Source organism: Neoarius graeffei, chromosome 9, assembly GCF_027579695.1.
Source record: "Neoarius graeffei isolate fNeoGra1 chromosome 9, fNeoGra1.pri, whole genome shotgun sequence".
In the NCBI taxonomy this organism is placed as follows: Eukaryota; Metazoa; Chordata; class Actinopteri; order Siluriformes; family Ariidae; genus Neoarius; species Neoarius graeffei.
In genome coordinates, this window is record NC_083577.1 from 74,748,116 (window position 1) to 74,764,561 (window position 16,446).

General features: G+C 40.2%; 1 protein-coding gene across 2 annotated transcripts in view; it reads left to right on the top strand.

Annotated features, from left to right (window-relative positions):
- traf3ip1 (TNF receptor-associated factor 3 interacting protein 1) overlaps positions 1-16,446 on the top strand; it is a 108,041-nt gene that overhangs the window by 4,291 nt on the left and 87,304 nt on the right. For both annotated transcript variants that reach the window (XM_060930281.1, XM_060930282.1), the window contains exon 2: positions 4,935-5,003. In XM_060930281.1, coding sequence (XP_060786264.1) covers positions 4,935-5,003 — 69 coding nt within the window. The remainder of the gene's footprint in view (positions 1-4,934; positions 5,004-16,446) is intronic.

Below are 16,446 nucleotides of genomic sequence, written 5' to 3' on the forward strand. Positions count from 1 at the left end.
AAAGCGCTATACAAATAAACTTGACTTGACCTGAGACTATTTTTTTTTAAAGCAAAGGGTCGTCTCACACCAAATACTGACTCCGTTTTATTTATTATGGGTTACTGATTACTGTTTATAGTATTTTTTTAAATGTTGAAACATTTCATTTCATTATTTTTTTTTTTTTTAAGTTATTTTTGGTCGACAGCATTTCTTTACATGTGCCCAAGACTTTTACACAGGACTGTGTGTGTAATATGTATATGTAATACAAGAAAAATGTATATTATTGACATTACTCAATATAAATAAATATGCAAACTAGAGCGGCGGCTACAATTATTGACACCTTAACGATCTTTTGGCCGTTGCAAAAGTAGAAAAGATGTAAACTGGGCATGAATAATTACTCAAACTTACACTGGGAAAAAATGAGCTGATTCCCGATTACTTAGCATATCGGATCACGTGACACTGTTCCACAATTATCAACAATTTTATCCACAGTTATCGACACCGTTCCACAATTATCGACACCCAGAGGATTATTTATTTTAAAAAAAATTATTGGTATGTGATATTAAGTTAAGAAACAGTTTTTATTTAAAATTTGTTTTACGTAGACTTATATTTAGTACAAACTGTCTTTTATATAAATATCTGGATGTGGGTGTTTATGTAAATGAGGAAGTAATTCTAATGTTTGTAAACAAATGAACTGATGATGTTTAACCTGCATCAGAAAATCTTTTTATTCCACTTTCTACCCGCTTTCTAAGTATTTTCGTAGATCACATTTTGTTCATCATTCATTGTTGTTTGTATTAATTTCTAGTTTTGTCGTTTACCAATAAATATCAACAGGGAATTGATATTGTAACCACATGAGCATCCAGGTCAAAGGTCGCATGCCATTCCTCGAACCAAAATATAAAATGTCTACTGATATTGTAATATGTGGTAGAGATTTACAACTAACTGCAAAAAAAAAAAATTCTGAATAGAATAGAAAAATCAGAATATTTCAGGCATGTAATTTTTTCTATGCTCGGAATTTAATTCTGCTCTAATTCCAAATACTCTATAAACATTCCATTCTGTTATGAATCAGAAAAACAAAGCTTATAAATCACAGCACTTTTATTTTTTTAAAGTACTTCATCTACTTCAACAATGTGACACAAAGATCGATCCATAACAGTTGTAAACGTCACTTAATCCCACAGGGTGTCGATAATGGTGGACACCGGTGAAAGCGATCACTATTATCGACACCTCACGTGACTCTCAAACGCGTTTAGATACAAAATAGCGGCTGTCAAATGAAAGAGTAAGAAAGAAAGTAGGTTTCAACAAGATCATGAAATATCGGTGAATTTGATCAGTAAAAACACGTCCATGATCTTTCCACCATGCTTACCTGCGATGATAACGTCCGGGTTTTCCGAAAAATTGCTGATCGTGCTGAAAAAATTCCATCTCAGGTAACGAGCTGCGTCATCAGACGACAAGATCAAAGGGTGAGGCGGGTCTTCAGGTTGATTAATTAACCAATAATAACTGTTGGAACTGAAACTCACCTTTGTAAAATTTTGTTTTTTATTGGTCAATCTGAAAAGGTGTTAATAATTGTAGCTGCTGCTCTAAAACTATTATATACAATACCTACAATGTATCTAAAATATCTGAAGTATACAATATTTATAATCTGAATATCTCTATCTATAATAAACAATATATCAATAATATACAAGACCAGTAATGTACAGTATAAATTTTAAATATATATGCTATCAACAATATAAACAGTCCACAATATGCAGGATATTTACAGACGATACACAGTGTCTCATCTCATCTCATTTATCTGTAGCCGCTTTATCCTGCTCTACAGGGTCGCAGGCAAGCTGGAGCCTATCCCAGCTGACTACGGGCGAAAGGCGGGGTACACCCTGGACAAGTCGCCAGGTCATCACAGGGCTGACACATAGACACAGACAACCATTCACACTCACATTCACACCTACGGTCAATTTAGAGTCACCAGTTAACCTAACCTGCATGTCTTTGGACTGTGGGGGAAACCGGAGCACCCGGAGGAAACCCACGCGGACACGGGGAGAACATGCAAACTCCACACAGAAAGGCCCTCGCCGGCCACGAACCCGGACTTTCTTGCTGTGAGGCGACAGTGCTAACCACTACACCACCGTGCCGCCCGATACACAATATATATAAAAATATACACGAGACAGAGTGCAGTGAGGTCGTGCGAACAGGAGGTACAAGTGGTATAATAGTAAGGATTGTTCAGGTCAGATATTTATGATGGCACGGGGGAAGCCATAGTCTAATGGTTAGACCAGCAGCTTTGGGACCTAAAGGTCACCGGTTTGATTCCCTGGACCAGCAGGAAGGATGTGATGCAAGAACACACCCTGGATGGGGTGCTATCTATCACAGGGCATCATAAACATACACACATTCACACCTACTGGTAATTTAGAGTAACCAGTTCAATGTTTATTTCTTCTGAGGTGGGAGGAAACCCCTCACGCTGCTATGCTATACCCCAGTAGTAGTGTATAATAATATTACGATATCAAATACAATGGAAAAACCAGTTCGATTTGGTCGGATGCATTCACACACCACGGAAAACCAAATGCTGAGTCCAGGGCTCAACATTAAGGACTGCCCGATTGCCCGGGGCAAGTAAAACATGCATTCAGGCAAGTGGGATATGTCTTTGACATGGCCGACTGGGCAAGTTGGAATGAACATATATTATTAACTAGCACCATGAAAATTAGGCTCTTTGGTCTTTTATTTCAGTTCCTAAAAGCGTCCCTCACTACGTATCCGCCATTATGTCTTGGCTGTTTTCTTAGTCTCTGTTTCATTTACTGCTTTGCAAGTTATTTTATATCCCCCCGCTGTTGTAATATAGTACGTGTACTGTTTACAGACCCCTTGTGCATGACGTCACGCATCACGTGATAATTACAGCTGGGGTCAGACAGACACCGTCTTTCATGCAAGCAAGGTTTAATCCGTCTTCAGCATGGTTCATTTTTGCGCAGTTTTTGCTCGTTCAAACAGAGAAATCGATAAAAGGCATCACCGTCTGCCCGCTATCAAGAAAAACGTTAACAAATAGAAGCAAATGCTTCAAGAACAATGAGGAAATGAGTGGTTAAAGAATATGAAGAGAGGAGCTCAGCCTGAAAACTCCAGAGAAATTCACGATTGTATTTTAGATGTATTTTACAAAAACGAAGTCGGAAGTGAGGATGGAAAAGTTTGCTTAAGAATCTCGTTTTATTTAATTAAAATTTTTTTTTCTGCTCGCATTTGAGTTCGCGTCTTCATGAAAGTGTTTGATTTTCTTCCAGGTGAAGCCGCTTCCTTATTCGACACAGAAAACCCAGGTTGGTTTCAAACAACTCGGGCATAAAAAAAACTCAACAAGGCGCAACATGAGCGATAAATCCTGAAAGAACAGAACGGATTAAGAGCAGAGAGAGCTGGAGCTTTGTTTCTGTTATCAGAGGAACACAGTCCTGTGGAAAATATTTATATATCAGGTTTTTTATTTTTTAAAGTTTTTTTTTTTTAATATCATCCACCTCGAGGTTTATTAAAAAAAACACACGCTGCATCACAACAGAGTTGCTGCACTGATTCAGTTACAGGTTGCCAGGTCTGTATAAAACACCCACAACGCGCACACTAAACAATTTTAAACTCAAATATTATCCTGTCTGTCATGACGCAGCGGGTTTTTTTTTTTTTTTTTAAACCTAGAGGTGGATCATATAACAAAAAAAAAAAAAACACAGATATGTAAATATTCTCAAACATCGTACTGTTCAAAAGTCTTGGGACCCTATTGTTTTCTTCATACAAACTTTGTTATAGATTTCTGTTTTATGATCTCTACATTATCGAGTAATAAACCTACAGTCTGAGAGAGTTCTACAAACACACTTAACTTTACAACAGCTGCATGCATGTGAAATGGAAATAAATTGACTAAGGCAGGGAAAACTATTTTGGATAAAATTGTTCTTGTCCGTTGCAAGTAAAAAGTAACCAATAACCAAACTTAATAATAAACTTAATCAATAACCAAACTTCAACTCAATGTGTGATCTTCATTTTATGTTGCAATTCACAACTAGTCTATGGTTTTCTTAAAAAAAAAAAAAAGTAGTACTTGCAAAATAGGGGGAAAGTGATAATATTGGGGTGCAAGGGGAAATTAACCCCCACTTTCCCCCCAGGGCAAGTGGGTTTAAAAGTTAATGTCAAGCCCTGGAGTAGAAGCTTGAATTGAAGCTCCTCTGTTAAAAATAATACTCGTGTCATTATGGAAAATGATGTCACGACCGGGCGGCACGGTGGTGTAGTGGTTAGCGCTGTCGCCTCACAGCAAGAAGGTCCGGGTTCGAGCCCCGTGGCCGGCGAGGGCCTTTCTGTGCGGAGTTTGCATGTTCTCCCCGTGTCCGCGTGGGTTTCCTCCGGGTGCTCCGGTTTCCCCCACAGTCCAAAGACATGCAGGTTAGGTTAACTGGTGACTCTAAATTGACCGTAGGTGTGAATGTGAGTGTGAATGGTTGTCTGTGTCTATGTGTCAGCCCTGTGATGACCTGGCGACTTGTCCAGGGTGTACCCCGCCTTTCGCTCGTAGTCAGCTGGGATAGGCTCCAGCTTGCCTGCGACCCTGTAGAACAGGATAAAGCGGCTAGAGATAATGAGATGAGATGAGATGTCACGACCTGACAACCTCCAGAAACCTCTTCCTGTTTTCACTGGTACTCTACTGAATGTGAAATAGACCCGGGGTATGGTTCTGGGTTTGGATTAGTAAGGATACTGTACTGCTTGTGGAAAGAAAATAACAGCACCAGACTCTCACTAAATCTATCATTTGTTTTCTCCTCTGTCAGGTGATTCGCACCACCGGCTTCATGAAGGGCCTTTACGGAGAAGCAGAGATGAAGTCCGACAATGTTAAGGTGAGTCTCTATATTCAGACCTGGTCCCAAGCAAGCTGAGGCGATACCAAAAGGTGACGTAAAAACACCGTGGACTGCTGATCGGTCAGAGAGAAGCGTATCACTGCGTCATCGTTGTGTGAAGCGCGGCATCCTGAACAAACCATCCGTTTTTAATATTTACAGTTGTGGTCAGAAGTTTACATCCAGTGACATGAATGTCATCTTGGATATGAATGTCATGACCGTATTGGGCTTTCAATGATTTCTCTGAACTGTTCGTTTTCTGTGGCAGAATGATTGTACAGCATATTTCTTTAATAGAAAAATCCCATGAATTTGGTGCAGAAGTTTTAATTTATTTTGGGTTTTCTGAAATCAACACAGGGTCAAAATTATACATACACTAACTTAGATTATTAATTCAGAGGTGCTCAGACTTCCAAAATGTCTTTTATATTGCCGAGGTCTCTTAACTTCCTGTTAGTGATCATGATTGACTACAGCTGGTAGCTTTTCTGTGCCTTCATAAAAAGGGTTTGTTTACAGCACTCGTTGGATCGACCAACACACAGTAAAGTGGGAAAGTCCAAGGAGCTCAGTGCAGATCTAAGAAAGAGGATCGCATATGTACACAACTCAGGAATGTCTCTTGGAGCCATTTCTAAACAACTGCAGATCCCATGATCATTTACGTCTGGTACATCATATGTTCATACATCTTACATCTGTTGTCTGCCCCAAATGCCAAAATAGCATTTTTGTTTTGTATCTGAAGAATGAAAAGAGAAACAAACAAGAAGAAGAAAAAAAAACCAAAACCTGTGTACAAGTAGGGAGTGATCCTTTTTCATGGATGCAAACAGCGCGCCTTTTGGCGGATGCCACCTTTTTCACGGCTGTCTGGGGGACTTGTGTGAATCGTGCAGATGCGATGAGGTTTTTTTTTTTTTTTTGGGGGGGGGGTGGTGTTGGAGTGTCTGATTATAATTTCATCAAAGTAAATTCTGTATTAAAATTACTAAATAAGCAAATGCCGTTACAGTCCATGAAACATAGGAAGTATGAGAAGAAATCAGAAAGCTGCGCACGTAAAGCCAATTATGTAACTTACGTTGGACTGATGGAAATCCTTGCGTGTGCAGTGAAGTGCAGCCAGCAGCAGATAATGGCACGCAGCCAATTGGCTTTATGTGCGTAGCTTTCTGATTTACTGTTTTCTTCTCATACTTCCTATGTTTCATGGACTGTAACGGCATTTGCTTATTTAGTAATTTTAATACAGAATTTATTTTTTTTAAATATTTATTTTTATTTTTTTAAAAGATTTTTTGGGGGCTTTTTTCACCTTTATTGGATAGGACAGTGTAGAGACAGGAAATGAGCTGGAGAGAGAGACGGGGAGGGATCGGGAAATGACCTCGGGTCGGAATCGAACCCGGGTCCCTGGATTTATGGTATGGTACCTTAGTCAACTGAGCCACGGCACCCCCATTTTAATACAGAATTTACTTTGATGAAATTATAATCAGACACTCCAACGTCCCGCCCCCCCCCAAAAAAAAAAAAAAAAACCTCATCGGATCTGCACGATTCACACAAGTCCCCCAGACAGCCATGAAAAAGGCGGCATCCGCCAAAAGGCGCGCCGTTTGCATCCACGCTTTTTATAGAGCACAGTCACTGGTTTGTGAAAATAAAATCAGGCCTATGGGGCGTGACATATTTGACCCAGTTTTCCCAGTGTGAAGCGAATTTCTCCAATTTGTGATTAACGAAAGCTGTTATTTCTTCTCCGTTTTATAAATATGCATTGTAATGTCCATCCATATATTTAAAGTTGGGCTCTCCTGTGATAACCATTTCCTGGTAATACTCTATTTACAGGCCACCAGCAAGATATTTATTAAATGTTTATCTCTTTTCGGCCATTCCTCAGGTATGCATCCGAAAAACAGCCTTACTCTCGAGGGGTATTTCACATTTGAAGATATCCTGTAGGGCACTGTGTATCTCTCTCCAATAGTCCTTCATGACCGGGCAGTCCCAGAAACCATGGTAATGGTTTGCACTTTGATTTCGGCAGTTCCTCCAACAGACAGGGGAGTTATTATTATAGCGAGACTTCTGAGAAGGTGTAATAAAGTACAGTGGGGCAAAAAAGTATTTAGTCAGCCACCAATTGTGCAAGTTCTCCCACTTAAAAAGATGAGAGAGGCCTGTAATTTTCATCATAGGTACACTTCAACTATGAGAGACAGAATGAGGGGAAAGAATCCAGGAAATCACATTGTAGGATTTTTAATGAATTAATTGGTAAATTTCTCGGTGAAATAAGTATTTGGTCACCTACAAACAAGCAAGATTTCTGGCTCTCACAGACCTGTAACAACAACTTCTTTAAGAGGCTCCTCTGTCCTCCACTCGTTACCTGTATTAATGGCACCTGTTTGAACTCGTTATCAGTATAAAAGACACCTGTTCACAACCTCAAACAGTCACACTCCAAACTCCACTATGGCCAAGACCAAAGAGCTGTCAAAGCACACCAGAAACAAAATTGTAGACCTGCACCAGGCTGGGAAGACTGAATCTGCAATAGGTAAGCAGCTTGGTGTGAAGAAATCAACTGTGGGAGCAATTATTAGAAAATGGAAGACATACAAGACCACTGATGATCTCCCTCGATCTGGGGCTCCACGCAAGATCTCACCCCGTGGAGTCAAAATGATCACAAGAACGATGAGCAAAAATCCCAGAACCACACGGGGGGACCTAGTGAATGACCTGCAGAGAGCTGGGACCAAAGTAACAAAGGCTACCATCAGTAACACACTATGCCACCAGGGACTCAAATCCTGCAGTGCCCCCTGCTTAAGCCAGTACATGTCCAGGCCCGTCTGAAGTTTGCTAGAGAACATTTGGATGATCCAGAAGAGGATTGGGAGAATGTCATATGGTCAGATGAAACCAAAATAGAACTTTTTGGTAAAAACTCAACTTGTCGTGTTTGGAGGAGAAAGAATGCTGAATTGCATCCAAAGAACACCATACCTACTGTGAAGCATGGGGGTGGAAACAACATGATTTGGGGCTGTTTTTCTGCAAAGGGACCAGGACGACTGATCCGTGTAAAGGAAAGAATGAATGGGGCCATGTATCGTGAGATTTTGAGTGAAAACCTCCTTCCATCAGCAAGGGCATTGAAGATGAAATGTGGCTGGGTCTTTCAGCATGACAACGATCCCAAACACACCGCCCGGGCAACGAAGGAGTGGCTTCGTAAGAAGCATTTCAAGGTCCTGGAGTGGCCTAGCCAGTCTCCAGATCTCAACCCCATAGAAAATCTTTGGAGGGAGTTGAAAGCCCATGTTGCCCAGCGACAGCCCCAAAACATCACTGCTCTAGAGGAGATCTGCATGGAGGAATGGGCCAAAATACCAGCAGCAGTGTGTGAAAACCTTGTGAAGACTTACAGAAAACGTTTGACCTCTGTCATTGCCAACAAAGGGTATATAACAAAGTATTGAGATGAACTTTTGTTATTGACCAAATACTTATTTTCCACCATAATTTGCAAATAAATTCTTTAAAAATCAGACAATGTGATTTTCTGGATTTTTTTTTCTCATTTTGTCTCTCATAGTTGAAGTGTACCTATGATGAAAATTACAGGCCTCTCTCATCTTTTTAAGTGGGAGAACTTGCACAGTTGGTGACTGACTAAATACTTTTTTGCCCCACTGTACCTAATCGGGCTTTTCCAGCCAAATTCCCTCCACTTCTGTGAGCTGGTACACATCCATTGATACTTCCATATTGTTGTCCATTCTTCCTCAGATATAGTTATGCCTCCTTCCTTCTCCCATTTTATTTTAATATATAAAGTTGAATGTGGTTTCAAATTCGACAGTCCCTTATACAAGCGTGAAATAGTTCTATCAATAGTTTCTGAATTATAGGCTTTTGTAAGCAATTCAGTCAAACGTGTTTGTTTTTCTTACATTTTTCATCTTCGTATCAACGTAGTGCTGCAGGTATCGGTAGAAGTCTTGTTTTTCTAATAAATGTGTCGTTTTAAGCATTTCAAAACTGAGCAACTTTTCATCTTTCATTACATTACATACAGTCCCTGACAAGAGTCTTGCCACTTATCCATTTTGTAGAAACAACAGCTTATAACCTGACTTTTAATTAATCCATTGGTTTTAGAAATGGCTCATATGAAAGCTACAACACTCCCAAATTATGTTTAATATACTAAAATAAATTTGCTTCACTGAAGAAAGATTGATCATTTAATGAACACAGAAAGGTCAGATTTTGGCAAGACAAACGTTTTGTCGCCTACAGAGAGTAATGTGAAAATTGAACAAATTTACTTCAAATACAAAAATATGTTGCATTACATCAGTGAATTAAGTAGTGGTGCTGTGAGATCCATATTTAATATCTTGTATGACTTCCATGAGCTTGAAGGACTGCATCCATGCGGTTCGACAATGATTCATACAATTTATTGATGAAGTCATCAGGAATAGCAAAGTAAGCAGTCTTGCATGCCTCCCAGAGTTCATCAAGATTCTTTGGTTTCATTTTCCATGCTTCCTCTTTCATTCTACCCCAGACATGCTCAATGATGTTCATGTCTGGTGACTGGGCTGGCCAGTCCTGGAGCACCTTGATCTTCTTCGCCTTGAGGAACTTTGATGTAGAGATGGAAGTATGCGATGGAGCACCATCCTGCTGCAAAATTTGACCCCTTTTATGGTTGGGAATGTAAGAGGTAGCTAATACTTCTTGATATTTTAGGCTATTGATATTGCCTTCCACCCTGCAAATCTCTTGCACACCCCCATACTGGATGTAACCCCAGACAATAATTTTTCCTCCACCAAACTTAACTGTTTTCTGGGTGAATCTTGGATCCATGCGGGCTCCAGTAGGTCTCCTGCAATATTTGCGGCGGCTGTGATGTAATTCAACCGAAGATTCATCTGAGAAATCCACCTTCTGCCACTTTTCCAGCGTCCATCCTTTTAGCAGGCTGTGGGCCTTGGCAAATGCCACATGTTTTCTTAATTGCCTTTTGTTTAGTGCTGGTTTCTGGGCACTGATTCGACCATGGAGGCCATTTCGAGACAGAATTCTACAAACTGTTCTGGTTGACACAGGGACTTGAGGTGGCCAGGCCTGGTGGAGCTCTGCTGCAGTGGAAAAGGGGCTGGCCTTGGATTTTTGAGCCAACAAACGGTCCTCCCGAGCAGTTGTCTTGCAGGGTCTGCCGGACCTGGGCTTGTCAAAAACATCTCCAGTCTCTACAAATCTTTTTCTTATTCTTTGTACTTGACGCTGAGACACATTGAAGGTGTCAGCCACCTCAGCGGTGGATCTGGTCTTCAGCCTCTTGATAATCAACGCTTTGGTCTCAGGGTGAATCTTAGGCATGTTGTCAGAGGTCAAGTTGCAGTTGATGTGAAGGTCTGGTGTGCTGGGGTTCTTTTTATACACACCCACTAATTGATCGATCAATTATTGATCACAGGTGAGGCTGTAATCTAGGATTGGGTGCATCATATGACAAGGCGACAAGACTTTTGTCTTTGCAAAAACTGACTCCGTGGGCTTTACCAAGCTGTGAACGTTAGAATGCTTTTCAGCAGTTTCGTTTGGCACCAAAACATTATTTCAAAAGCTGTTGGGATTGAAATTAGCCATTTCTTGTAAAAAAAAAAAACAAAACAATTTGATTATACCAGGGTTTCCCAAAGTGTGGTGCGCGCACCCCCGGGGGTGCGCGAGCTGCCACTAGGGGGTGCGCAAGATAAAAAAAAATGCAATGGCAATTTTTAACTCCTCTTTTACGCCGTAACGGTTCTGCAGTAGTTTGTGGCTTCATTCATTCGCGATGCTCAACTGGTTGAAATCGGCAAAACTAAATGCGCCACCACAAATCGGGGATGAAGGAGGAGAAACCCCCAACAGATAGGGAGGAATCGGGGTGAGGAGGAGAGAAGAGAGGGAGACGTGATTGCAGCTGATATGCTCCTTAATTGTTGTATCTCTTTAAAATGCATATGTTCATAATTATCATTGCTATTTTTACTATTATTATATGTTAACTTTTTTGCAAATTAAATTCATTCTCAGTTCATTTTCATAACCTTGTAATGACAGGGTTGTGTTGCTAGTGTTTTAAACATGGATGAAAATCATATTTTCCCCATATCTGGCTGGTAGACTACAGTGGGGAAAACAAGTATTTGATCCCTTGCTGATTTTGTTGGTTTACCCACTAAGAGACTCGATCAGTCTGTAATTTTAATGCTAGGTGTATTCTAACATGTGGAGACAGAATATCAAAAAGAAAATCCAGAAAATAACTTTTAAATATCTATATTAATTTATTTGTATTTTATTGAGAAAAAGAAGTATTTGATCCCCTAGTAACCATCAAGAGTTCTTGTTAATACAGACAAGTTAGACTCTCCAAATGACCTTGTCACCTAAATTGAAGACACCTGATATCACTAATGACTTGTATAAAAGCCACCTGGCCACAGAATCAATCAGTTTGTCAGACTCCAAACTCTCCAACATGGGAAAGACTAAAGAGCTTTCTGTGGATTTAAGGGAGAAGATTGTAGACCTGCACAAGACCGGTATGGGCTACAAAACCATTAGCAAGAAGCTGGGCGTTAAGGTGACAACTGTTGGTGCAATTGTGCGCAAGTACAAAACTCACAACATGATCATCAATCGACCTAGGTCTGGGGCTCCAAACAAGATCTCACCTCGTGGGGTTTCCAGGATCATGAGAACGGTGAGAAATAGACCTAATACAACATGGGCAGAGTTAGTGGATGATCTTAAAGCAGCTGGGATCACAGTCACCAAGCAAACACTTGGTAACACTTTACACCGCAATGGTCTAACATCTTGCAGTGCTCTCAAAGTACCCATGCTTAAGAAAGCACATGTGCAGGCCCGCCTGAACTTTGCCAATGAACATCTGAATGACTTGGAGAGTGACTGGGAGAAGGTGTTATGGTCAGATGAGACCAAAATTGAGCTCTTTGGCATCAATTCAACCCGTCGTGTCTGGAGGGAGAGACATGCTGCTTATGACCCCAAGAACACCATCCCCACTGTCAAGCATGGAGGTGGTAACATTATGCTTTGGGGGTGTTTTTCTGCACAGGGCTACTTCACCGTATCAATGGGAGGATGGACGGAGCCATGTACCGTAAAATCCTAAGTGAAAACCTCCTTCCCTCTGCCAGGAAGCTTAAAATGGGTCTTCCAGCAGGATATTGACCCAAAGCATACAGCCAAGGCAACCAAGGAATGGCTGAAGAAGAAACATATCAAGGTCATGGAGTGGCCCAGCCAGTCTCCGGACCTGAATCCTATAGAAAATCTATGGAGAGAGCTGAAGCTCAGAGTTGCCAAGCGACAGCCACGGAATCTTGATGATTTAGAGGTCATTTGCAAAGAAGAGTGGACCAAAATTCCTCCTAATATGTGCAGAAACCTGGTCATCAACTACAAAACACGTCTGACCTCTGTGCTTGCTAATAAGGGGTTTGCCACAAAGTACTAAGTCCTTTTGGCAAGAGGGTTCAAATACTTATTTTCCTCAATAAAATGCAAATAAATTAATACAAATTCTTTAAAGTCGATTTCTTGATTTTTCTTTGTGATATTCTGTCTCAGCATGTTATACTACACCTACCATTAATATTACAGACTGATCAAGTCTTTCTTAGTGGGTAAACCAACAAAATCAGCAAGGGATCAGATACTTGTTTTCCCCACTGTACATGCCTCGATGTGCTCTCCCTTTGTAATGAATTTGCGCATTTACCGTGTTGCAACGTTTTAAAACTGTTACATTTCAATCAAATTCTATCTAATTCAAATACGAGAGCGCATAATATGTTAATGTGATTCGATGTTCTCATTCGAGCACGACGTGCTGCCTTTGTAAGAAAGCTTTGGTCTTTTTTTTTCACTTTTGTGGTTTCCTGCAGGTGTGGCAAACGATGTTTGTTATTTTAGCACGATTAAAGATGCTGCCTTTATAAGAAAGCGTGTGTTTTTTGAAACTGGGGAACTGGGGGTGCGTCAACCTGGTTGGAGTATAGAAGGGGGTGCGCGGCCAAAAAAGTTTGGGAACCGCTGGATTAGACATGTATTTGAGGGGCACTTAAGGTCAACTTGTACCCAAGCGACAAGACTTTTGTCAGGGACTGTAAGGTTGTTATACCCTTAGCTATCCAGTCCTTGAATGTAGAGTCCAGTTTATTAGTTGTAAACTCTGAGTCATAAGCACACCATTTAAGAGTTGTAATATCGCTCTCAAGTTCATGTTCCGTTATGATAGTTTTCCATGTTTTAAGGGTCCATTTCACCCATGGGTTATCAATGTTATTTATGTGGGTTTGTAGGTTGTTATCAGCTAAGATTGCCTGTATGGGTATGGAGGGTGTTTTTTCCTCAATGTTTTTCCATTGAGCAGTATATGACGGGTTGCACCAGCATATCACTGCTCTCATCTGCGCTGCCAAATAATAATATCTAAAATAAGGCAAGCCCCATCCTCCTTTTTGTTTAGCTAGCTGTAAGGTTTTGAGATGGACCCCTGGTCTTTTACCTTGCCATATATACCTAGATAGCATTTTGTCCCACTCGTTAAATTGGTTTTGGTTAATCTCTATTGACAGGGTTTGAAATGCATATAAAAGTCTTGGCAATATATTCATTTTAATAGAGTCAATTCTTGAACTAAGGCTGAAGAAAGGAATTGAGTTCCATCTCGCTATGTCATCCTTTATTTATTTTTTTTATGTATAGGTAGATAATTGTGTTCTGATAATGTTGTAAGATCTTTTGGTAGGTTGATGCCTAAAGGTGATGATACACGGGGCAACTTTTTGGGCAATGTTGCCGAGCAATGTTGCTGGCAACGGGCAACTAGGTGAGACACAGGGTAACTTTTCAGGGCAACTAACAATGGGCAACAACAGTTAGCAATGGCAGTTTACAGTTAGCTAAAAAAAAAAAAAATCGATGTCTTAATTTTTGCTGTGACCATTTAATCAAGCTGTCTGTTGTTTTTTAGAGCTTTGGTGAGGTAAATTCCTCCATATAGAATATTAAAATAACTTACCGGCGTAAAAACAGATGAGGAGTCTCTCCATCTCTTCACTCCACTGACACTGAGCGGCCGCCATATTTGTTTGAAATTTCTGATCCGAACCTCACCGGAGGTCACATGACTCGATACTCACCTTCTGATTGGCTTATCTCAAAAAGTTGCCAGAGATTATCAAAACCATTCAGAAAGAAACAATGTTGCCCAATCTCAATAGAAAAGAGTTGAAACGCAATTGCCCAGCAACATTGCTCGGCAACATTGCCCAAAAAGTTGCCCCGTGTATCATCACCATAAGTATTTAAAAGACTCTGTTTGCCATGCTAAGGGGTAACTACTTTTGATTTTTCCTGGTGGGCTATAATTATATGAGAGTAACTGGGTTTTACTTACCGTATTTTTCGGACTATAAGTCGCACTTTTTTTCATGGTTCGGCTGGCCATGCGACTTATACTCCGGTGCGACGTATATATGTTTTTTTTTTTTTTTTTTTTTTTTTTTTTTTTCACCGCGGAATAACTGGAGCTGATGCTGAGTCTGACGACAGCCACGCAGAAGAAGAGGAAACGGCGCTTCATCTGCCGCTGGAGGCAGAGTTGTTCAGAAGCGACACCGAGGATGAGGAATTCAATGGATTTGCTGATTTGGAGTGAAATCATCAGCTTGATAAACTTGATTGACCTGTGTTTTATTATTAATGATAGGCCTATAGTTATTTAAATAGTTATGTAGTGATTTTAGGCAGTGCTTAATTTGTGAAGTGGGAGATCCCAGAACGCAGGAGGTGGGTGGGTCCGGCGACTCAAAAAAAAAAAAAAAAAGGCGGGGGATGGTTTACTATAACTTTACGCACATGCGCTTATTGTGTGTGTAAAATAATAATAATAATAATAATAATAATATTAGACATTATGATCTTAAACGCTTTAGTGACAAACAGTTACAGACAGTAATATGTCGTGATATTATATTATAAAATATTAATTTTTATTAGTCTATATATTAAATTATATATTACATTTATCTTCTAAAATAACAGACTGTACTCATCACAGCCGGTTTATTTCACCATTGGAGATCAGATCACACAAGACATGAGTTAAATGACTCATTTTAAGGATTTAAGTAGGGGATTTAAAAGCGGTTGTTTTTTTTCACTAGACGGTTGTTTTTACTACTGTACCTGTCTTTGGAGATGATATACCTATAGCCTACTTGACCTCTGATTTGATGAAATAAAATTCGACAAAAATGAAGAATGACACTCCTCGATGATGACTACAGCTTTAATAACACAGATGAAAGAGCCATGGGGCGATGATAAGCCCTACCGGTAAAAATAATCTAAAAGCAAACTGATTAATGCATCAGTAATAGGCTACTAATATTAGTTATAATAATAATATAGGCTATTAGTAATAACGATAGTGATAGTATTAAAGATAGTAGTAGATATTTAAAATAATCAGACTAGGCTACTTACAGGGCAAAGGGCGCGTTATCACTGCTCAGCTGTTCGTTTATTAAATAAACAATGCAGTCACGCAGTAACCACGCGCCGCTGATCAGATACAATCACACATTCTATGGATAGAATAACCCTTCAAAAAAGTGCGACTTATAGTCCGGTGCGACGTATATATGTTTTTTTCATCTTCATAATGCATTTTTTGGCTGATGCGACTTAAACTCCGGAGCGACGTATAGTCCGGAAAATACGGTATATTGATTTTGTACCCTGATAATTGCTCAAATGATTGCATCAATTTAGGTAGCGAGTACGTTGGGCGCCCAAGGTAGATCAACATGTCATCCGCATAGCAGGCCGATTTATATTCCGTCCCTTTAATAGTGATTCCCTTGATGTCTTCGTTTTGCCTAATGTACTGAGCTAGTGGTTCCAAATATAATGCGAAGAGTAATGGTGACCATGCGCAACCCTGTCTGGTGCCCCCTTCTAGGGTAAAACTACTTGATAAATATCCACTGATTTTAATCCTAGCTGTAGGATTGTCATATAGTGCCTGTTTGGGTTTAATAATTGTATCATGGAAGCTGAATCTATGTAGGACTCTGTAGAGAAAGTTCCAGTTGACCGAATCGAAGGCCTTTTCAGCATCTATGATGATCACAATTGCTTTAATTTAATTTTTTTGTATATGATCTATAATATGGGCGGCACGGTGGTGTAGTGGTTAGCGCTGTCGCCTCACAGCAAGAAGGTCCGGGTTCGAGCCCCGTGGCCGGCGAGGGCCTTTCTGTGCGGAGTTTGCATATTCTCCCCGTGTCCGCGTGGGTTTCCTCCG